A 23,174-nucleotide genomic window follows, 5' to 3' on the forward strand; every position below is an offset into this window, starting at 1 on the left:
TCTTACTCCAAAGGGTTTATTGCGGCAAGTTTTCACATACAAGGTCAGGGCAGAGGGGAGGGCTTTTAAACAGGATCTGATGGGGACTGAGGGTACAGGGTGGAACCCAGACAGAGTGAAATAAATAGAGGCAAGTGTGGAGCACGAGGAGACTGACAGACTATCACACAGTGATAACAGGGGCGGGCGCCAGTAAAATCCCGTTCATTTATACAGATATACAGGGAGTTAGAGGGCCCAGGGCTGGCTCCACACCGCACAAGGGGAGGCCTGAGGGCCACCCGTGGAGGAATGGAGCCAGGGCTGGAGCGTGGCCTCCCCAGGCAGCTCCTAGCCCTGGAGGCTTGATTAGTGTTGGGAAGCAAGTGGAAGGGATTGCCACCCTCCCCCTACACCCCAGGACAGCCTGGGGTTGCGCAGGAGGGGCATCTGGAGACCCCTCCCAGCATGGCTCCCACGTGGGCTGGAGGGTGAGGGGCTTAAGGGGAGAACCTGGCACCTCTGATATCTTGGAAAAACAGATCCCCAAAGACTCCAGGCCCTAGCTGTGCTGCTTGAGGGAAGGCAGCAGATGCCAGGAGTAGGGACTGGCAAAAGGCCCATACGCCACCTCAAGAGGCAGCGTGGGAAGGTGGGTGTGTGGGGAAGGGGAGCCAGAGGGTGGAGGGCATTCTTGGAGAAAGGGCCATTAGCACCACCAGGCTCCACGGCAGGTGGGAAGAGGATGGGCCTCTGAGCCTCCGCAGTGAGCTGGGAGCCTCCTGGGAAGACAGAGAGAAGGGAGGCTGGACCATTAGAGCCCCATTTCTAGGCCTCAGCCCTCTCCCAGGGGTACCAAAGCCATTCTCGATGCTCCCCCACCCTGCATTTCAAGGAACACCTCAGTCATTCTCCCAGAATCATGGGACTTGGCACAACGTGACATGCCAAAGGGGGTGTAAGGGGCAAGGGTGTGGAGTTCTGCCCTCCCGTCCAGAGCACAAATGGCCCCTGCTCCTCACCTTAGCCTCACCTGCCTGGCCCCGCTCCCCAGCCAGCGTGGCGGCAAGGGCGAGGCCAGGTGGGCATCATACGAAGACCTTGGCCAGGGCATCAGCGCCGGCACTGGCGATAAGAGCCTTGCTGGGGTGACAGGCCACGGCATGGATGGCCTCCTCATGCTTCTTGCGGTGGGCCGTGATCTCCTGCACACAGGTCTTGTTGTCCAGACTCCACAGGCGCAGGGAGCAGTCATGGCCTGCGAAGGGTGGGAACAGCAGGGCTAGCACAGAGCTCCTTGCCAGATCCTACCCTTGGACCCCTCGCCTGGACTCTACCAAAGGCCTCAGGGTTGCAGGGCTCAGTCCTCTTCCTCCCATCACTCTGACCAAAGGACAGCCCTTTTGTCTCCACCCTGTCAACCATCCAACTAGTCACCAAGGTTTACTGACTGAACCAGACCCTGGAGGTTCACTGAAAAAAAAAAAGGCCAATCTTCCTGACCTGTGGACACTGCAGGATGAAATAGTGGACAAGAAAACAGCAAGAGGGGCAGAGCTCAATGGGAGAGCACTCCCTAGCACCACAATCAAAACAAAAACAAAAAAACAAAACCCAGCTGGGCGCTGGTGGCTCACGCCTGTAATACTACCTACTCAGGAGGCAGAGATCAAGACGATCACAATTCAAAGCCATCCCAGGCAAATAGTTCACAAGACCCTATCTTAATAAAACCCAACACAAAAACGAGAAACACAAAACAGGGCTGGCAGAGTGGCTCAAAAGGTAGAGCACCTGCCTAGTAAGCTTGAGGCCCTGAGTTCAAGCCCCAGCACTCCTGGGGCTGGCAAAAACAAACAAACAAACAAACAAAGTTGAGCAGACTAGCCCCAACCAAGAGGACAGTGTGACAGTCCAAGGAGGGATGAGGAGCCTCCCATGCAGGGCACAGCCAGGAGGGTCCTGAGGAAAGCAGCCTGGGCAGGTGGCCCCTGACTCAGGCATGGCTGGCCTGAGGGCTCAGCCCCTCTGCTGCAGCCCAGTGCTCCCAGAATGCAACCCTTTCTGCAAGGTCTGGGCCCAACACTAAAGCTCCTTTGAACCACACTTATGTTACCAACTGTCCCCTCATGCTTTCCACAACTGGCTGCTGCCACTACCACTGCCACTGTCACTAGGTAGGCAGAGAACAAGCCTAGGTGGAGCTGTCAGTACATGCTGAAATTAGGGAGTACCACCTATGGTCTACCCTAAACCACTCACAGCCTCTACCACTGCTTGCACCCCTGTGTAAACACTCAAGTGCATGCATACCCACACGTGCTCAGGCCTGACCCTTCTCAGCCCCTGGGGAGCTCCAGTCCCTTGTCCCTCTGAGGAAGACCTGCCTGCCCTTCCAGCAGAGCCCCCAGAGAGCAAGGTGGAAGCAAAGGGCTCCAATCCCTAAACCCACTGTGCCACAGTCACGATACAAGACTTCTGAGCCCTAGTCCCACATCTGTAATGTGGGCACCAAACCACCCACTGTGCAGGGTTACTCAGAAGAGTAACTGAGGCGCCCCCAGCAGTATCTGGTGCTGAGCCCACCATCCTGCCCCTACTCCTGACACTCACTGATGGGTTCCCACCCTGCTGGGACTCTATCCCTGTGGAACCTCTAGGCCTGCACAGGTGCCAAGCCTCCTCATCTCCTACCCTACTGAGGAAGGGGCAGCCGAAAGGGTCCCACTTACTTCCTGACAAGAGGAACACGCCATTGGGGTCCACGGCTAGGCAGGTTACAGCATCCAGGTGGGCGACCATAGAGTGCACAGATTTACCTGAAGGGAGAGAGGGATGGTGGCAGGTTCCCTTCCCACCGTGGGCCTTCGTGGGAAGACAAGGGAATTAAGGAAGGTACCCCAAGAGCCTCCAAAGTGGACACCAGGACTCAGTGGACTGAGTCGGATCTGCAACACCCCATGAGCACAGGTGGGGGCAGGTGGGAGGATGGGCCTCACCTGTCCGATTGTCCAGAAAGCGGATGCCTCTGTCATCATGGGCGGTGATGGTGAGGGGCTGGTTTGGGTGACTCACCACCTGGTTGATCTGGGTTGGGACTGGAACGGGGGGAGAGGGAAGGGCAGAAAAGGGCAAAGGGCAAATCAGGGAGACCAAGACAGACACAAAAGGGGGCACTGAGCACCCACCACCCTGCCAGGAGGTGCAGTACTGCTTTTACAAGAGGAGTACCTGGACCCTGCCTCAGGACTAGACACCACCATGCATCCATGGCTCTCCCAGCCTTCCCAGAGCCCTATACTGTGCGCCTGGGTGGAGCACTTCCACTGAGCCTCATCTCCTTCCTGCTCAGAGTCCTGAGGGCAACTAGGGCCCCAAAGACACAGAAGGAACTTGGGCCCTGTGGGTAACCAGACCCCCGTCCCCATGGCCTAGCCATGAGGACTGGGGGCTCCCTTACCACTGCTCCCCCGGGACTCCAGTGTGAGGACAGCACTGCCAGCCTCCAGATCATAAAGGACGGTGTCGCCAGAGCGGAAGGAGGCCACAATGTGGGCGGGCTCGATGCTGGTGAAGGCCACTGAAGTGGGGACCCCGTGCTCTGAGGGGAGAGAGGACAAAAAGATGCCTATGGGTTGGCCCTGCCCTGGGGCTTCCTCAGAAGCCACCTCCCCAACCCCACTCTGACTAAACGGAGCCTGTGTGAGGCACCAGAGCCCCACTCACCGCTGGCTGTGGGGAAAGAACAGAGGCAGGTTGGGCTGCTGCTGGGGTCCCAGATGCGGACAGTGCCATCAGCGGAGCAGGAGGCCAGGCGCTGGGAAGCGGGACTGAAAGCCAAGCCCCACACGGCATCACCATGGCCCTCTAGCACGTGGCTCAGCACACTTGGGTCTGAGAGGGTCCAGAGAGAAAATGGGCTATGTCAGGGATGTCACCTCACTGGACAGCCCAGGAAAAGCCATCCCATCATCCAGCTTCCCACTGGAACCCTGAGCCCCAAGCAGATTCTGGGGCTCTGAAGCCACTTCACAAGGTCCGGAGGGTGAGGATGTCCCTGGTCACGGCTATCTACCCAGGACCCAGAAATCTGCTGTCTGATGCATCACTGTGAAGACCCAGCAAAGGGAGGAGGCATAAATGCTGGCTCTGTGACCCCTACAGGCTTTACAGCCTGACCCTGGGAATGGCCCCCCAGCCTCTACAGCCTGTGATCGGCACCTCCAGCCCTGCAGTCCTTTCTGCCTGGTCTCCCCACAGCCCTCTGCTGCTCAAGTGCTGGTCACTGCCTCCCCAGCCACTGGACTCCATGCAGGTGCCCCCAGACAACCCCTGCTGACACCCTATGTGTGCATTCACTTGGCCAGGACCAAGGGTGACTGCTTTCTAACTGTAGCATGTGTTCCCTGAGGGAAGTCAGAGCTCTGAGCTCTTTACTCTGCCATGAACGAGATTTAGCACAGGGCCACATGAATGAGCAAGGGAGCATCAGCAGCAGGGGACAGACACTGAACAGAAGTGAGTCTGGTCACCTATCCACTCATCTCTTACAGGGGTCCCAGGATAAAGGCCAAATTCCTCCCCACCTGGCCCACTAATGCCTCTCATCACCATCTTACTCAACCAGGAAAACACCCTGGCTGGGCCTGGGGGCAGCAACTACCAGGCCAACCAAGCCTTGGCACTTTCTGGCCCCCTACCTTGGGTGCTCTGGCCTCTGCCTTCCCAATAACCTGACCCTCACCTACCACCACTGTTCCTACCTACTCTCATCCATCCCCAGGCCCACACTGAACCATGCTGTCCCTGGCTAGCCCAAGTGCGAGCCCTGTAGGACCCCTCCCTAGGTGAGGAAGGGAAGCCGGAGGCTGTCCTCACCATAACCATCATAGGGGTCCATGTTGAGGTCTGGAATCTTCCAGCTGTGGATGCGGGCATCTGCCCCGCCACTGTAACAGTGCTCACTGTTGCTGCCCATGGCTACTGCTAACACTGGACCCCTAGGGTGCAAAGGTAGGGAAGGTAGGTGGACAAGAAGTTCAAAACCCGCCCTGTCACGGAACCTAAAATTCCCTACTAGTGTCTTTCAAGGATGAGCTAAAGCAATCAGTACTGGGTCCGGGCTGTGCCACCCAGTGAGCTGCCTGTCTCCCACCCCGCTTTCAGTTCTGACTGGGAAGGGTGGGCAGAACCCCGTCGCTTGAGACCACAGGAGCCCAGAGCCCAGGAGCGAGGGGTGTGTAGAGGCCTTGCTGCACGGACTGGGAGCCCCTGCTGCAGGACCCTGGGGCAGCCAAATCACACTGTCTGGAGATAAGCTTCCAGCAGGCTCCAGGGCCTCCCTCTTCACCTACCTATGAGCCCGGAAAGCATGGATAGGCTCCACATCCAACGCAGCGTTCCTGTGGGGACAGAGAGAAGCCAATGGCACAGAGTCCCCGGAGGCCCTGAAGCCCACCCCTGCCCAGGTGCCACCCTCACTTTTTGGCTGTGGCTGCCTTCTGCAGGTTCCACAGCTTGAGCGTGCCATCCTCGGAGGCAGTGAGCAGTGCTGACTGGCTGTGGTGGAAAGCCAGGGAGCGGATGCCATCATAGTGTGAGCGCAGTGTGAACTTGGGATTCCAGGTCTTCTTGAAGGCATCTTTGCTGTCAGACAGCTAGGGGTGGGGGAGTTGCCTCAGTGGCCCTCAGCCATCCAAGCAGTCACACAGACACTGACACCCAGCCGGACATTGCCCCTTCTCTGCACCTGCAGGTCCCTGTACCTGCTCGTGAGTTTTCACAGTGTGCTAGGTTCTGGGGAAGCAAAGGTGGGCCCAAACCCTTGGGGTGTCGTAGTTCTATAGATCAAAAATGCATGAAGGGGACACCAGGCGGCCTGGCCATCTCTGCAGGGACCAATAGGCTTTTCTGAGGCAGTGACAAGTGAGCTGGACTTAACCAGAACGAGGTAAGGGAGGGGGACAGGAGAAGGAACTACACAGTGCAAAGACCCTGAGGCCGGCAGTCTTAGAGCCCAGTGTAGCTAGGATACACAATCCAAGGACAGGGGTGAGAGTCAGGAGTAAGGCCAAAAAGGTTGTGACAGGAGCCAGAATGGTGAACCACATTCAGAACCCTACAGGATTCAGAGCAGGGAAATGGCCGGACTTGTCCTGACAGCCCCCCGCCCCAGGCTTAGACTTGGAGTAGGTAAGAGTGGGAGCAGATGTGGGTTCTGAGGCCACGCAGCCTCAGGGAACGATGAGGGCGTTTAGACCAGACACTTGATGGCAGAGATGGAGGTGAGCACAAGAGCTGAGGAGTTCGGGAGCAGAACCATTGGCCCCTGTGAGTGATGCTGGGAGGGCCAGGCTCGGAAGAGCCCATGAGCAGGCTGTCAGGCAAGCGACAGCACCTGCCCAAAATGTAGCTGATGCTGGATGGGCCCTTTCATCTGGGCTTGGTCCATGATGGTCCCTGCCTCAGAGGTCATTTCTGTCATAATTCTTTGTAGTCTGAGGATCTGTGGCCATGTGGCACCCCCAATTCTCCAGAACAAACATGGGGCAGGTGTCTTCCACATCTGTCCCCAGTCTTGCTGGAAATCAGCAAATCCACTTCTGACCCAGAAAAACACACACACGCTCAGCCCTAAGGTTCCCAACTGCCAGAGGCCTATCCACAGCGTGCAGGCTCAGACACTAGCAGCGAGGGTCCCTTCCCTCTAGCTCAAATGCCCCATTTCCAGCAGACTGAACTGAGTGGGATTTCTGGATTGAAGCCATCTTCCCACATCCCAAATTGCCAGGATGGGAGGGTCACAGGCTGGAGGCACCCAGCACATGACTGAGACACAAGCTCCCAATTCTTGCAGACTCTGCACCTCAGTGACCACAGTCGAGTCCTGCCACCTTCTGCCTTGCACTCCTCAGTAAGACAGAGTGAGCGCACACAGCCACCTTGCAAGGAGGGGATGATCTCACACAACCTGCATGTGACTGAGCTTGGCAGGGGCTGGCAGTGTGCATGAGACCCAACGAAAGTAGCCCCCACCCCCAGACTTACGTCACAACTGAGATCGTTGTCATTGGTGACGGTGAGATCTGCCAAGTCCCCCAGGCTCACCTCCCCGCCCCCGATAGTGTCCATGATGAAAACGTCTGAGGAGAAGCCAAAGGAACCTGGTAGGGGGAGGGGAGGGTGGGGCAGAGAGGGGCAGGGAAAGAGAGGACAGAGAGAGGCAGAGAGAGATGAGAAGCGAGAAAGACAGACGGGAGGACAAGATCAAGAATCACAGCTAGAAAGGTAGAGACAGAGACAGATAGACAGACAGGGCAGGCTGGACAAAAAGAGAGGGAAACAGAGACAGACAGACGAACTTTTGGGACAGGGAGGCTGCAGACTGGAGGCTGGGCCTCGCCCCTGTGGACATGGCAGCCCTGGGCTTAGCTCTGCAGCCTCCCTCTGCTAGGGACCCTGGGGGTCAGGGGGTGAGTTGGGGGTTACCTTCATGGGGCCGGGGCTGAGGAGTGCCAGGAGGTGGGCCTGTCACTTTGGGGGGCAGCCCGTCCACATCCCGAAGGTCGGCCAGAATTCCCTGGAGCTTGACCCGGCGGCTTTCTGCAGGGACGAGGCACTGGAAGGAGTCACCCACCAGTTCCAGCCCAGCCCCCAGGATGCCCCCACCCGGGCCCTCCTGCGACTGTGGGGCTGCAAAGCTCCAGCCCTCAGGGGATAAGTGGAGGAGAGTGAGTGTGATGGAGACCCTCCGAGGGGCAGTAGGCAAGTCCCTGCCCTGGGCTTCAGTCTGTAACCATTCTCCCCTGTGAACCCCCCCAACACTCCCCCTCCCCCAGGACACCCCCCACCGCCCCCCACCAGGAGGCAGAGGGCAGGAGGACACAGCCCTGCTCCAGTGCCTCCCCAACCAGGCCCTCATCCTGTTCCCTATGCTTGGCCAGGACTGGACACCCACTTGGAGGGCTGGAACACCCCCTTGCAGCCACATAGGGACTTTCCAGGGAACGGGGTGGGGCCTCCCAATCCCCTTAGCCCTCTCCTCCCGGAAGTGTATCCGTTCTGGGCAGGAAGCAGCTGCAGGCAGGGATGTCTGCCAGGGGCAGGATCCAGGGTCCACCCCACTCAGTGAGGAAGACTGTGTGGCAGAGGCCAGCCACACAGTCCTCAACTCACCCAGCTCATGAGGGGTCCCCTCGCCAGCACAACGCCGGGGGTTCGGAGTCCCCTCTCCATCCTCTCCTGAGCCCAGGAAGTCAAACTCATTGATAGCATCCTCTGAGTCATCCTCCTCATCCTCGTCCTCCATTTCAGGCACCAGGGCCTTGGATGGCAGCTGGAACACGAGGAAACCAGATGGGTCAGGGGCTTGTGTCCAGGGATTAAGCCCACCCAGTCTCCAGGAATGGACAGGTAGGAGCTTCCAGCCCTCTGAGACCAGCCCACCTGGCCACCAGCTCTGCCCTGGAGCTGAGTGGGACTGTAGCGCCCCCTTATGGGGGCCTTCAGTGCTGCTCATCTCTAGGGGCTAGGCAGGGTGGCCCAACGCCTGACTTTGGAGACCCCTCAGCAGTGGTCCTCCACCTTGTGCCATCCCCCACCAGCAGTGCCTCCCAGGAAGACAAGCAGACCGGACAATGAGCTGTGTCTGCATGGTGAGTGCATGGAGATACACAATGAGGGAATGAGATCAGAGCCCCCTGTTTTAAGTCTGAGGGGACAGAACATGGTTAACAGTAGCCGCTCACCCCACCCTGCCCAGACACCACACTCAGGCAAGAGCCCTTGACTGCCCTTGAGGGAAGACTCTCCCTAAGGGAAACTCGCACATGGCCTCACTTAACCCTCGCAACCCCATGACCAGCTGACTTCTGTACTAAGTCCCCTCTTGAAAGAGAGGAAACAGGCTGAGTGGAGCAAAGCCACTTGCCCCAGGCTGCCAAGTCCAAGCTAGACTGCCCAGGGCGTGCTGACCTTCCTCCTCCCCCGGGTGGTCCAGTCAGAGCTGAAGAGTCTGAACCTGGAAGCAATGCCCCCTCTGGCATCTGTGAGGGTCAGCCTCTGGCCAGCAAGGGAAACCAGAAGGGCAGGATAGGAAAGGCCAGGGTCAAGGTTCAGGTAGCACACTCAAAGTGCTCGTGGCTAGAGACAGGATGCGAAGAGCAGACACCACAGCACTTTGCAGGGTGCACGCGAGCGGCCCGTCCACTGCTTCCAGACACAGGCTGGGCTTGGGAGAACAGGCACCACAGCTCAGGGCTGCTAGGTATGAGCTCGTTTGCATCAAATTCTCCACCCAGAGAAGGGGCTCAGTTCCAATTTATGGGTACAGAGAAGTTAAGACAAGGAGAAGCAGATGCCCCAAGCCATGCAGCCAGGCCAATGGCTGATCTGGGAGTCATAGGAGGTCTTTTGGGTCACAGGCCGGGGTTGTAGCTAAGCCTCACTGGAGGTCTGCTGTGTGGAAACAGACTCACCACCACCTGGCCCCAACACAAGTCAGTCCACAGGACACAAGGGACAAGTGTATGAACATCAGCAATCGCTTCTGCTGGGGGGAGCAGAGAGGGATGGTGACAGTGGCCCAGAGAAAGCAACATATCCCAGCTGAAGGAAGAATAAAAATTGAGTGGAGGCGGGGCAAGCATCCAGAGATGCCCTGCTGTCCTGCAGACCTCCTGGGTGGCCCTGGCCCTCCTACAGTGGCAGCTGAGACCTAGCCCCTACAGGGACACAGAGCTAACATTAGCATGGTCAGGGTCAGGAGAGGAGAGCCCAAGGGCTGACAGGAAGGTCTCCTCGACACTGTGGGAAAGAGGAAGGATCAAGTCAGAGGCTTCAGGAGGAGGGGGTGTCTGAGCTAAGTGTGAAGGAGGAGGAAGGGGATCCAGGCTCAGGGAAAGCCCCCAAGACATAGCCCACAAGCCCCTGCTCTCTAGATACATGTCCCTGCCTCCACTATGGCACGTCTTGCTGTACGTGACTATGTACAGGGCCACCACCAGCCAGCAGCTGCTCTATCTCAGGGACCTAACCTGTGTGTCTTGTACCTGCAGCCAGCTCAAAGCTCCACTAGAGATGGAGGCCACACTGAGCAATCTGGACCCCCTGGGCATCCTGGAGCCCTAACCCAATGGTAAATTGGATAACCACATCCTCCAGGATGTGGGGCACATCCTGCAGTCCCACCAGGCTGAGCCCCAGGCCCAGCTACACAAACTCTATTTATAAACATTTACCAAAAATACGTGCTCCACAACCTGTTCACGGCACAGGGACAGAGCAACAAAGTCCCTGCCTGGTGGTGCTCCCAATCTGCTGGAAGGGACAGAGAGTAATGGTTGCAGCAAAAACAACCTGACTAGACAAGCCATCCCAAGGGAAGTAGGAGGTGGAAGTGGGGACACAGGTGAAGGCTCCAGCTGCAGATCCCAGGGCCTTGCTGCAGAACACAGGCTCTAAGAAGGGACATGACCAGGCTACAGCTGGGCCAGGCAACAGGCAGCAGTGGGGGAGGGGAGGCTCACCTTCACACGCTGCTTCTTGTGCTGCACGCTGTCCAGCTCATCATCCTCATCGCTGTCCTCGTCCTCACAGTTCTGCAGGAAGGGGATCTGCTCCAACACTGAGCCAACCAGGCGCTCTTTGCCATCTTTGCCTGCCGCGTTCCTGTGTGACAGGAGAGCAGAGGGGCTTGAGTCTTGCCAGGCGACGAAGTCCAGATGGGAAGGTGCCCAGGCTCAGTGGCCAGAACCAGGACTTAGCTAAGCCCCAAAGCCCAAGAAGCTTCAACCCCAATCCCACGCAACCCGACCCAGCCTCTGCCTGGTAGCACTCATTCCAACCCGCTGGAGCTCCCACACAGACCAGACACCAAACCCCGATCCCCTGATTGCTGTGCTGACCAGGGTCCTGCAGGGCTAGGCCCACCCTAACCACAACTACCTACAGGCAAGTCAGACATACTGGACGAGCTCGCATGCCACTGATTTGGCAGCACTTTCCCCACAGCCCCCAGACCACAAGTACCCAGCAACACTGGGCCACCAACAGCCTGTACCAGCCCATCACAGACGAGCAGGCATAGAGATGAGACCCCTGCTCCCATGGAGCCTGCACCAGCCCCTGGCGACAGACAGCACAGTGCCTCAACCTCCTGGGCTCCAACTTGATGGCAATTTCTAGCAGGGAGGAAGCAGCCAGCCTGACTCCCCAGGAGAGCGCAGGGTGGAGGACAGACTACAGACAAGTGTAGACCCCTCCTTCCTCATGCAGCCGCACTCCAGTTCTTATCAACTGCCTGGTACAGTCACCACTTTGGTACAGTAAGCTCTGCATATGACTTTGCCCTCCCAGACCCAGAACACCCCAGGCCCTTGCTGTCAGGTCAGGCAGGGATATCACTCTGCAAGTCCTCCCCATAAAATGCCCACCGCCTTGCCTAGTCCCCCCTCTTCATCCTTCAGCGTGGGTAGGAGTTCCCAGGATTGGTGTGATCTCTTCCAGGGTCACTTAGCTCACTCCTTCAGTGAGGACTCCACAGCCCTGGCACCACCCCAGGAGGTACTGCTCCATGGCTCAGCTCAAACCTGAGTTGCTCCACTCGCTTCCCTTCCCCCACCTAAATCATTAATAGTGGCGACCACTTCCCACCATCTACTGCTAAGACCTAGCAGGAACCTCTCAAAGCCCACCAGATATCAGATGTGACACCCCTGTGGATACCACTGGCTTCCCACAGGCCTGAGCATACCATCCTGTTTTTATCACAGCCAGGAGAGCCCCCATAATCTGCCTCACCACAAACCACAGGCTGCACGTGCTCACTCCCTGTAGCCACTGCCCGCCCTCCCCCAACCAGCTTCCTGCATGTGTCATGTGCCACCTCGGGCCTGGGCACTCAATATGACCTCTGCCTAGAACATTCTCCTTCCAGCTATCCTCAGCTCAAGTCTTCCCTGCTGTCCTGTCCAAAGAAGCAGTATTTCTCCTGCTGCTCTTATTGTAACAGGGCCTCACCATGTTGCCCAGGCGGGCCTCAGGGCCCCCCCACCACCACAAACTGAGTATCTGGGGCTAGAAGTGTGTCACCACATCTGGCTCTTACATTTGTGTTCTTTCTTTTCTTTTTTTTTGTGGTACTGGAGTTTGAACTCAGGGCCTCATTCTGGCTAGCAACTGTACCATCCCCTCATCCATGCTCTTCACAGCCCTTAGTGTCAGCCAACAATCACACTGTTGAGAAGTAACAATGGCTGACAAGAGAAGGAACAAGGACAAGCGCCCTGTGGGCTCTCAGCAGACACTTGGCCTGAATGGGACAGCCTATGGACCCGAGCCCCAACAATACGGAGTGGGGTCCGAGAGCTCACCTCTTTATCTGTTCCTCGATCTGCTTCACCAGCAGTGACTCACCACCACTGAGCCCTCCAGAACCTGGTGCTGCCCGGGGGCTCCCATCACTAGGCTCAGCTGCCCCATTGAGCTCCAGCGAGCGGCCCAGCAGGGAACGCACACGCTTGGACCGCATGTCAAGGATGGTGTCCGTGTAGCCCACTTCTTCCAAGTACCTGCAGGGGGCAGAGCCAGGGCAGGTCAGACACTCATCATGCTTCCTCACAAACTGCAGGGTCACAGCCTTCTGAGGGGCCACTGGAGAGCAGGGACCACCATTTTCCACAACCATGCCATGGCACATACAGCAGTTTCACTTCTGAGACTTCTACAGAACCCTGGCTCACATATACCTGCTACTACACAAGGTGTTCCCAACATATAGGGGGCAGCCCAAGTGCAGGGACCAGCCCCACTGTCCACTGACGGGCTGAGAGGGATGCTAGGCAGAGAGTACCAGTGGCACAGGGCCATGGAGATGGCTGTGATACAGTCCCATGAGCACAGGAAGGTGCATGTGACATGTGATTCCAGATTTTGAAAAAAAATGTTGGGGTGTAAGTTTACATCACACACAAACACACACAGTTGTGTTAGGCCTCTTGAGTTCTAGAAAGACACAATCTCTGCAGAGTGGGGATGCAAGAGGCCCTTTTACTCTGCTCAGTTCTACACCTGAGCATTTATTACGTTCTACAACTCAAAAAATTAAAGCCAGCTGAGACTCACCTACAGGAAAAAGAATAGCCAGGTACCGGTAATCCTAGCTACTCAGAAGGCAGAGATCAGGAGGATCATGGTTCAAAGCAGCCTGGGCAAATAGTTCCTGAGACCCTAGCTAGAAAATACCCTTCACAAAAAAGGGTTGGTGGAGTGGCTTAAGGTGGAGAGACCCTGAGTTCAAGCCCCAGTACCACACACAAAAAAGTCAATTACGGGTAGCTGTGACTCCAGCAGGCCTTGCTGCCTGGGAAGCCTGTTCTGTTCAGCCCCTCCCCCCTAACCACCTGTGCCTTCCTTTGCACATCCCATCTCAAGTGCCTGTGGTGGAGGGTGGGGAGCAGGGGGGCAGTGGTGCTCCCTTCTCCCTCAGGATACAAGATGTGGGGAAGCTCAAGTACAGAAGGTGGACTCTGCAGGCTGCAGACCCTCCACAGGTCCCTGAGTGACCTCAGGCAAACAGACTGCCCACCTCTGCGCCTTAACCTTCTCATCTGTGCAAATGACAAGAACGCTAGCAGTCTACTGCACAGGGACCCAGAGAGGAATCAGAGTGTGGGAAACACTTAGCACAGGGCCAGGCACAGAACAACTACTTCGTAAGTGTGGCCTACTGCAATTACAGTTATGTTCATAATTGCGCTGGGGTTACTATTTGTGCCCACTTTTAAGCTAGCAGGTACTGAACCTAAAGACGCTATGGTCAGCTTCCTGAGGCTTGTCACATTGGAAGACTGAAAAATTACAAACCACCTCAATGAAATACATGAAAAAGGATTGCGTACAGAGCTACGGGGCCCACAAGACAGCCAATTATAGCAGGGTTTTTTTTTTGCAATGCTGGGAATGGACCTCAGGGTCTGGTGCATGTTAGGCAAGTGTTCCACTGTCAAGTCACAGCCCAGTCCTACAGTTTTAAAACAAGGCTACATAACATATACAGGAGATGCTCCCAACAGTCAGTAAAACAAAAGCATTAAACCCCAAATCCCAGGAACGGAAACACACACACACACGCACACACACACACACACACACACACACACACAGAGCCATGGAAGGGAATGACAGTGTATCTGCCCAGTGTTGAAGGGATCCACAGTACACATACACAAATGTTTATGGGGACATAAATTTCCTTGGGGTGCAATCATGAGTGATTTTTATTTTTGTTTCATGTTTCCCTATGTTTTCCAAAATGCATAACACTTCTCAGTAATAAGGTGGTTGGAGATTTAGCCTGTGGCTCAGGCCAGCTGGTAGCCTGCTGCCCTGTGTCCTGTCTCTCAAGGAGGCAGGATAGGACAGGCTCACCTCTCCTGCCAGGCCCTGGGTTCAAACCCCAACACCAAAGTAATAATAATGATACTAATAGTTTAATTTTTTTTGGTGTGGTAATGTGGCTTGAATTCAGGGTCTTCACCTTGAGCCACTCCACCAGCCCTATTTTTGTGAAGGGTTTTTCAAGATAGGGTCTCGTGAACTATTTGCCCTGGCTGGCTTTGAACCATGATCTTCCTGATCTCTGCCTCCTGAGCAGCTACAATTACAGGCATGAGCCACCAGCACCTAGCTAATGTTACTCTTCAAAAGAAAACAAGCACCATGGAAGCATCTGGATTGTTCAAGAGTGGGGACCCCATACGTGCCTCTTGTAGCAAGTCTTCCCTCCTACTCCCTAGGCAGGGTTCCATCCTCAGGGTGATAGGCCATCCCAGCTCTGGCTGGCTGGGATCCTGACAGTTCAGCTCTCCAGTGGGGACAGGAAGGACTGCAGACTCTTCAGGCTATCTCCCCAGCCAAATGTGCTGTGCATGCGGCCCCATCCCATCCCATCCCATCCCCCACACTCACTGCCGCAGAAGCTGCCGTCCCTCCTTCCACACCAGTGGGCTGTTCTCCAGGGTGACTGACTCCACAGGGCCATTGGAGACTAGCAGAGGAAGAAAGTATGAAGTCGTCTTAGTTAGGGCATCTGCTACTCCTCCATCTTCCTCACCCCAAGCCCGAATACTGCACTGTCACAGGCCCTATGGTGTCACCTCCTGAGTACTCAGACATCACACTGCTTTTTAAGGGGATCATTGCCTCTGGAAGTGCTCCTCATTGCTAAGTGTCTTCATGGGCCTCCTGCCACCCCCACTCCCCCTAAAAAGAGCTTTCAGATGCAGGGCAGACGATCCTTCCCTACCAGAGGGTGGGCAGGTGAGTCTGGTTCCAGGAGAATGGGGAGGCTGGGTAAAGTCCACTCTGCCACCTCCTACACCTGCTGTGTGACCTGGAGCAAGTTAGCTTGCCCTGAAGCCTCAGTTTCCTCTTCTAAGAAATGAGGTGACAGAGCTGGGGGTGGGGCTCAGGCAGACGGTAACAACACGACCGCATCTACCTCTCTCATTGTGAAGATGAGTGAGATCACTCTGCATCAATGGCGTGCCTGGCCAGGAGCCTGCCCAGAGGAGCCCAGCACCGGATGGTAACCACCACTCAGCCCTGCAGGCAGACCCTCACAGCTCCCCTGACCCAGCTCCCTGGAGACCCGGTGCAGACCACCATGTCTGCTACCTAGCTACTGGCCCCAGCCACACTAACTAGCTCCTCTCGCCTGGACACCTTCCCTCATCCTTCTGTCCAGAGGTGATTCCTTTCTCAAGGAGCTGAGACCGTAAGGGCCCAAGGGCAGGGCCTATGACCATCTTGCTCTCTACTGCGCCCTTGCTCTGTGATGCAAAGCCAGCACCAAATGAATGTATTTTGAGGGCGGGGAATAAAAGACAGAATGACAACCTAGTGCCAACACCACCTCTTCTGTGAGAAGTCTTTCCTCCACTTTTTACAGCACCCTATAAATAGTCCTGCTCCCTCTCCTCAGGAGGAGGCTTTATGAGGCACAAGGCACTGGAGCATCCACCAGTCTATGATGTCTCAGATGACAGCAGGCAGAGGGACATGACACTGAGAATGCACTTCCACCGCCCCTACCAAGGCCACCTCTTGTTCTCCATGACAAAGTAAGAGAGAGGGCCCATCTTCACGATTCTCCCTCCCACCTGCCAAGTGGGAGGAGTGGGGGCGGACTACCTTGTTCTGGCAGGTCCGATTTCTTCTCCCCCTGGTTCAGGTCAGTTCCAAACTTCAGTTTATGATATTTGGCCCTAAAAGAGCAAATGATTAATTAGCAAGAGACCGGAAGGCAAACAGGGCCTGAAGCCACCTCAGGAATCCCAGAACATGGGGCCTCCCTCACCTACTTGGCATCCCAGAAGCCGACCTGGCCTACCACAGAGGGCACAGGATGAAGGGGCCGCTCCTAGGAGTCAGGCCAGGTGGGCGGCCAACCCAGTTCCAGGACTCCCTGAAGAGGTCACCCTTCCTGAAGCCTCAGTCCTCATCACAAATAGGGCCAATGACACCACCAGGCTATTGCAAGAGGTAAGGAAGGTGGCAACAGGCTGGAACTTGGCACCCAGTGTCTATCCTGAATCCTACCTACGAGGTCTTGCTTCATGTCTCCCCTGCCCAGCCCTGCCCCGGGATGACAGGAAGAGGCCCCAAGCAGGAAGGACATGCCCGCAGCCCACTAAGCCTGCACAGGAGACAACCCTTGGGAGCCAGGGTGGGCCGCTCACCTTTCCTGTTTCAGCGCGTACTCCAGCATCTTGATTCGTCGCACCAGGTCTGTCTTCAGATTCTCTTGCCCTTTTCTTTCTCCCTGGAGGAAGGCCACCTGAGCCTGAGGGGATGGGGAACAGAGGGGAAGGAAGACATTGGAGCTCAGGGCTCAGGAACACTGAAGGGGTCTGTCCGTCCCTCAGGCACAGCTCCAGTCCCTACCCACCACGACGCCAGGGTAGGACAGAGCCTGAAACAATGTGCTGGGTGCCTTCAGGGCCCTAGCCATCTTCCCCAGAAAGAGCTCAAGGCATTCCTCAGCCTGAGACTGAAACAGGGCCAGCAGGGGCCTCCCATGGCTGCTGGCTTGTGGGGAGAAGCCAGGTCAGAGGCGGCAGGTGGGACATTACCAGCTCTGGACTCCCCTCCCCACCCTGATCAGCTACTGTCCCTGGGTGGGGGGGAGGTGGCAGCCACCATTGCTTCTGAGCATCTGCCTTGGGGAGACGTAGGAAGCTACTTCTGGAGCTTAGGGACAAGCGTGGGTGGCTGGGCTCAGCGCCCACTGCAATGCAGAAGCTTGACTACCCAACCCTATCTGTGGGGACCAGTCTCCACCAGTGTCTGCCCAGGCTTGAGGAAGAGGTACCACAGACACAGCCCAGGCTCCTGCCTAGCCCTTCACACTGTCTGCTGGCTCGGGCTGCTCCAGCCTGCTCCAGTCTGCCAACAGGTCATTTGGAGACACTGGGCCAACAGCCTTTGAGGCAGGATTGTGGCTCTGACCAAGAAGCTCTTCGGCCAAAGCCTTTGTCCAAAGCCTGCACGCCAAGGGCTTCTCTCCAAGGGCTCTACTGCTCCAGCCCAGACAGCCTCTTACTTGCTGCATGGGCTCAGGCAAGTCACCCATAGAGCCTGCCTTTGCCCCTCTAGCGCCCGCAGCACAGGACAGCCCCCCTTGTGTGTCAGCAGTGCTGAGTTAGGACCTAGCCAGAAGGACGGCTAACAGATGCAGCTTCTAACCCCTGGCCACCCTTTCCCAACTTCAAAAGGAGATTGGGGAGGAAGACTGAGATCACAGGCCTCCTGTCCACTCAGATGGCTGCATCTTCCGGGCAATCCCTGTGTGACATGTGCCTGCTGAGAACTCCAGCGGCCCCACCCAGCAGAAGGCCCCACGCTGAGCAGAAACCCTCCTTTGGGAGGCTGTTTAGGACAATCTCCCAGATGCCCACCACACAGCTTTTCCTCTCCTTGGGCTGTGGGCCCCTAACCTACGTGTCCCACCTCAGGGACCAGGTGTTATGCTCAGATTAGCAAAGAACGAATGCTACATGAGACCTAGCCCAAGCTGGCACAGGCACCCACAGACACCACTGGAAGGGTCACAAACTGATGCACCCTTCCTGGAGGGCAATGAGGTGATTCTAGAAAGATGCTCACCAAACAGCCCTTTCATCCTGGTGGCCCCACTCTGACATTTGTCCTACAGGCACGCTTGCAATGGCAGGCTCCCAATGAGCTGATGTGGCTTACTCCACAAGGACTTACTGAGTAAGCCAACTCCATATCAGGACACAATACAAACAGGACAGCACTGAACAAGGCAGGCCTTACATTCCAGGGGGGTGAGGTGTGAGACAAACACACAGCAAGTAAATACTTGCTATGGAAAGACACCTCACCTATCCCGAAATGCTCATAGGGAGCCGGACGCAAGGCCAGCTGGGCACACTTCCACATGCGATGAGAGCTCCTCTCCTTTATTTTCTTTTTTGGCAGTACTGGGTTTGAGTTCAAGGCCTTGTGCTTGCCAGGCAGGTACTCTGCTGTTTGAGCCACACCCTCTTGTGTATTTCCTCAGTCACCAAATCTCCTGTAAGAACTGTTCTATAAGGTAGAGGGAGAGGTAGAGAAGAACCCAAGTCCCAAGTGTCTACCTCACTGTCCCCCTGCCTTTCGGAGCTTCTGTTTGTCCTACTTCCCAGCAGCACTCCCCAGCCGGCCACCTCAGGTCCTACACAAGACACTGAGGAGCAGTGGAGATGCCTGAGGCACCTGCCCTCATGGGGCAATCAGTCCAGTGTGTGAGGGTGGGAGGGGTTCAGGCTTGGGCAGCCACAAATCACACACACTGGAACTAGGGCCAAGGGGAGGACAGAGGGACAAGATATGACCTAAGACTCGGGCCCAACAAGAAGTTAGTGGGGGACAGAGACAAGAGGGCCAGTGTGGCAGCATCAGAACATGGAAAACGAGTGAGGGCAATGAGAAAGGATTGGGGACCATTAACCCGCATGGACTTGATCCCACAGCAGAGGCCATGAGGCATTTCAAGCCAAGGAAAGCTGCCATCAGATTTCCACCCAAGAGATAATTCCAGTGCAGTGTGGAGAACCAACTGTGGGCTTCAGTAAAGCTACAGGGAGAGGCATCACCCATGGAAGGGGGAAGTCCCAGAAGTCTCCCAAGGACTGGTGGTGGCCTGGACAAGAACGAGGCGGGGGGATGAGGAAAGGACCTACTGCAGGCTTGCTTTCTCCTCCCCTCCCTGTGTACACCACCTAACCCCGCTCCAGTTGTGCTGCTTTCTGTCCCCTTCCCAGCTCCTCCAGCAGAGAAGGAATGAAGGAGAAGCAGGAATTAGCATCTGGGGTTGGTGGCATCCCACTAGAAAGGGGAAGCATCTGCAGCCTGGTCTGTGGCAGTAAGCAGGGAGATGAAGTACTCTGTGTCCACTACCCACCCTCCAGCTGGTCAGCCACAATGCATTCAGCCTCAGCCTGGAGACCTGACGCCCTCTCCATCCTCCTGCGAGGGAAGGCTGCTCCACTCCTGCTTTGACCTTTCTGTCCCAGGTGCCCACACAGCTCCTGGAGCCCTGGAGCTCCCCACCCTCTTCCCAAACTCCAGTGGCTGCTGACAGGGATTCCCCTGGATCCCAGAATTCCTTTCCCTACCCCAAGAGGCTGGAAGTGGGAAGGGAAGGCTCCAAGCTCTACACCTTCTCACTGGTACCACACTCACACTCACTGCATCCCCTAGTCACTGCTTCAAGGGTCAGAACCCTCTCCACTGTGAGTGTACAGAGTGCGATCCTGGCACGCCAGCCTCCTCTGCTAGCCTACAAGACTCTGATGGGCAGCAACCACACAGCACACGGACCTTCTCAGAGTCCCCCATGAGCATGCTCCTGCTTACTCTGAGCCTGCCCCTCTTCCACCTCCCTGCTGCAAATGCTGGGGGCCTCTGGGCAGGCCCCCATCCCACACGAGTCCCACATGTGACCTGCCTTCATGGCAGGTCTTGTGCCAGGAGCACAGGATCCAGTTCTTTAGGGTCCATGGGAAACATGTGACACTGCCCACGTGAAGGGTCTCATTGGAAGTCACCCTTTGTAAGAACAAGTGCTGGGTGGACGAAAGGTGTCTAATAAGAGGTGACACTGACAGTAATGTAAACTGGTGGGACACCTGACAGCAATCGCCACTTTAGAAACACATCTACTCCATGAGTCCACCCATGTATACTACGTGACCCTCACACAGGAGGACAAGCACATTCACAAAGCTCCTTCAGATCGGGAAAAATGAAACAATCCTAAAAGTCCATCTCAAGGGGTCCAACCAAATAAGCCATGGTACAAACACCCAATAGAATACTACATGGTTGTCAAAAATAACAAGAAAGCTGGGTGTGGTGGTACATGCCTGTAATCACAGCACTACAAGGCTGAGGCAGGACTGTGAGTTCCAGGCCAGGCTACACTGTAGACTCTGTCTCTGTGCTGACAGGAAAGGCAGACCCAAACACTATCTGTCCATGCAGTACACTCTCATCGGTTTACACACACACACCTGAACTAATGTGATAACAGTAACATTTGGGGGAGAGCTGGAGACAGAAGAGTCTGTCCCTTTTCACTCATTTAGGTCCATGCATATACATCACCCACACATATGCACACATAGATACAGCACATGCACACACATGCACACATGATGTAAGAAAACAAAAGCAAAAAGTAAAGTGATGAGAATGGAGCCTGGACCAGAAGACAAGAAACAGATGCTCCCAAACTCTAAGAAGGGTAACTAAGCCAGGGAATAAATCTTTTCTCTTGTTAAGAAAAAGTGAGAGGCTAGGTGTGGTGATTCATACCTGCAATCCCAGCTACTTGGGAGGTGGAGATGGGAAGATTTTTGTTTGAGTCCAGACAAGACAAAAAAGTTAGCAAGACTGTCTCTGAAGAACAAGCTGGGCATGGTGGTGCATACCTGTAATCCCAGCTCCATGGGAGATGGAGATAGGAGAATCCCAGAATGAAGCTGCTCTGGGCAAAAGCATGAGACTTTATCTGAAAAACTAAAAGCAAAAGGGCTCAAGGACTGGCTTAAGTGGTAAAAAATGTGCCTTACAAGATGGGGACCCTGAGTTCAGTCCCCAGCACATCAAAAAAAAAAAAAGAGAGAGAGATGAAATAGTTGGTATTGTGGTAGTTATAGTGGTGAAGTGCTAGAGACCAGGACTTAGCCCAAGTGCTGCCATGACTGCTTCGATGACCTGGGGAGGCCAATGAGCTGCCCTGGGCCAGTACTCTCACCTGTACAGGCTGGCAGAGTGGAAGAAAACTCAGACCTACCCTGCCAATCACAGCTATGATCCCTGATAAATCACTTCCCTTCTCCAAGCCTGTTTTCTCTTCTGCTCATTACAAAGTAAAGGAGGGATAGTATCATTTGCCCAACCAGAATGTTTCAAGAATTAAATGATAGCATGTCTAAACTGCTTAACACAGTGCCCAGCACATAATAAGCACTGAATAAAAGGCAGCGCTGTTAGCTGGGCACCAGTGGCTCACACCTATAATCCTCGCTACTCAAGAAGCAGAGATCAGGAAGATTGAAATTTGAAGCCAGCCTGAGCAGACAGTTCTAGAGACCCTATCTTAAAAAAACCCATCACAAAAATGGGCTGGTGGAGTGACTCAAGGTGTAGGCCCTGAGTTCAAACCCCACTACCGCAAAAAAAAAAAAAAAGCATTGCTGTCATTATTGCTGAGTGAGGTGATGACATTAGCCTGCCTACATAATGGGGTATTGAGAAGATCTAATGAGATGTGCACAGGAGGCAAAGGGGGGGCAGAGTGAGGAGCACTTATGTAAGAACTCCTCTTCCAGCCAGCTAGGACAGGGTGGGGAGAGGCGGGATGCTCTCTTTATTCAGTCCACAGATGAAATTCTATTCACTTATTCGGACCCTTACTTCAACTACATAGGAAATGAAAATCAGAAAGTGAAATATAAGCTTCCAGAAGCAAGTACTGACAACTTCTGCTAATAATACCCCAGCACAGGAACCCTGAGACTCCTAGAAGCCCAACCCTGGAGCCCTTCAAAGCCTCACCTTCCCGAGTCCCGGTGTGCAGACACTCTCCACAAATGGACTCACACTCAAGGTCACAGACCCAGCCCGAATCCTCAGACTCTTCTGTGCACCATGGAAGCGCACAGCCCCTCTCCAGCTCCTTTACAAACCATAGGGTCCTCTCCCATCTCCACCCAGGGTCCCTGATTCTTCATTGTCCCCATCCATTCCAGGTGTCCTTGTGTCCATACTTCATATATACACACACGCCCCTGCCCCTCCAGTTCATGGCTTTCTACCTGACATCCTACAAACACCTCTTATCTCACTCCACACCCCCAAACTGGGGCTCCCACTCTCAACCTCTCTTGCCCTGCCTCCTAGGATTATAACCTCTGCCCTTTTGGTGCTTCCACCCCAGGGACTCCTCCACGCACAGGAGCCTGGGCTTCCCAGAGTTTCCTTTTCAGAGTAGACGTCACTACACACTTCATCCTAAGACCCCCTCCCTCGAAACTCTCCTCCCACTCCCGAAGTCCTTGCACAGCCATCTTTCAGCTCCTCCAGTCCAAACACCCCAAAATGCCCAATCCCAGGCTTCCCAGACTTCCTCCTTTCATTCCGTCGGTCTCGCTCTCGTGCCCAGTGGGTCCCAAGTCCCCCCAGACGCCCCCTGTCCCCAACCCGGAGCGCCGATCTCCGGCTCGACCTCCAACCTACACCTGGGAGGAAACTCAGGTCTCCTCCAGACCCGTTTCCTGAGTTCTCTGGGGTTCCCTCCGTCCGCGCGCGCTCCCACGTCCACTTCCAGCAGCTGCTGCTCCCTCCGCCCCTTTCTCCCGGACCTTTCTCCCGGCCGGTCCCGGTTCGTCCCTCCCGTCCCCACGTCCCTTCACTCCACCCTGAGCCGTCCCGGTCCCCTCGCATTCCCGGGCCCCTGGGGGCCCCGCTCCGACGACGTCCACCCCCCCTCCGGTTCCCCGGGACCGTCGTGGGCCCCTCCCGCCCCCCCCCCCGGCCGTCCCGGCGGCCATTGCTCCAAGATGGCGGCGGCGGCAGCGGCGGGTGAGGCCGGGCCGGACCGGGTGGGGGGTCGAAGAGTCGGG

At 55.8% G+C, this 23,174-nt stretch overlaps 2 protein-coding genes across 5 annotated transcripts in view; one reads left to right on the top strand and one right to left on the bottom strand.

Annotated features, from left to right (window-relative positions):
• The window catches only part of Strn4 (striatin 4), a 23,514-nt gene continuing 340 nt past the window's right edge, over positions 1-23,174 (bottom strand). Inside the window, exons 1-18 of one of the 3 annotated variants that reach the window (XM_074057783.1) lie at positions 18,387-18,408; positions 16,719-16,822; positions 16,171-16,244; positions 14,947-15,025; positions 12,351-12,548; positions 10,506-10,647; positions 8,155-8,314; positions 7,468-7,581; positions 7,027-7,142; positions 5,461-5,636; positions 5,334-5,381; positions 4,858-4,979; positions 3,706-3,873; positions 3,440-3,580; positions 2,979-3,077; positions 2,712-2,798; positions 1,002-1,237; positions 1-761 (exon numbers count right to left, since the gene is read on the bottom strand). In XM_074057783.1, coding sequence (XP_073913884.1) covers positions 1,068-1,237; positions 2,712-2,798; positions 2,979-3,077; positions 3,440-3,580; positions 3,706-3,873; positions 4,858-4,979; positions 5,334-5,381; positions 5,461-5,636; positions 7,027-7,142; positions 7,468-7,581; positions 8,155-8,314; positions 10,506-10,647; positions 12,351-12,548; positions 14,947-15,025; positions 16,171-16,244; positions 16,719-16,747 — 1,923 coding nt within the window. In that variant the 5' untranslated portion in view covers positions 16,748-16,822; positions 18,387-18,408 and the 3' untranslated portion in view covers positions 1-761; positions 1,002-1,067. Of the gene's footprint in view, positions 762-1,001; positions 1,238-2,711; positions 2,799-2,978; positions 3,078-3,439; positions 3,581-3,705; positions 3,874-4,857; positions 4,980-5,333; positions 5,382-5,460; positions 5,637-7,026; positions 7,143-7,467; positions 7,582-8,154; positions 8,315-10,505; positions 10,648-12,350; positions 12,549-14,946; positions 15,026-16,170; positions 16,245-16,718; positions 16,823-18,386; positions 18,409-23,174 lie in introns of those variants that run through there. The other 2 variants (XM_020171040.2, XM_020171031.2) reach the window with 2 other exon arrangements.
• Fkrp (fukutin related protein) overlaps positions 23,091-23,174 on the top strand; it is a 20,462-nt gene continuing 20,378 nt past the window's right edge. The window contains exon 1 of one of the 2 annotated variants that reach the window (XM_074057785.1): positions 23,091-23,133. The gene's annotated coding sequence lies outside the window, so the exon portion shown is untranslated. The remainder of the gene's footprint in view (positions 23,134-23,174) is intronic. The other variant, XM_074057786.1, reaches the window with a different exon arrangement.

Source organism: Castor canadensis, chromosome 16, assembly GCF_047511655.1.
Source record: "Castor canadensis chromosome 16, mCasCan1.hap1v2, whole genome shotgun sequence".
Lineage (NCBI taxonomy): Eukaryota > Metazoa > Chordata > Mammalia > Rodentia > Castoridae > Castor > Castor canadensis.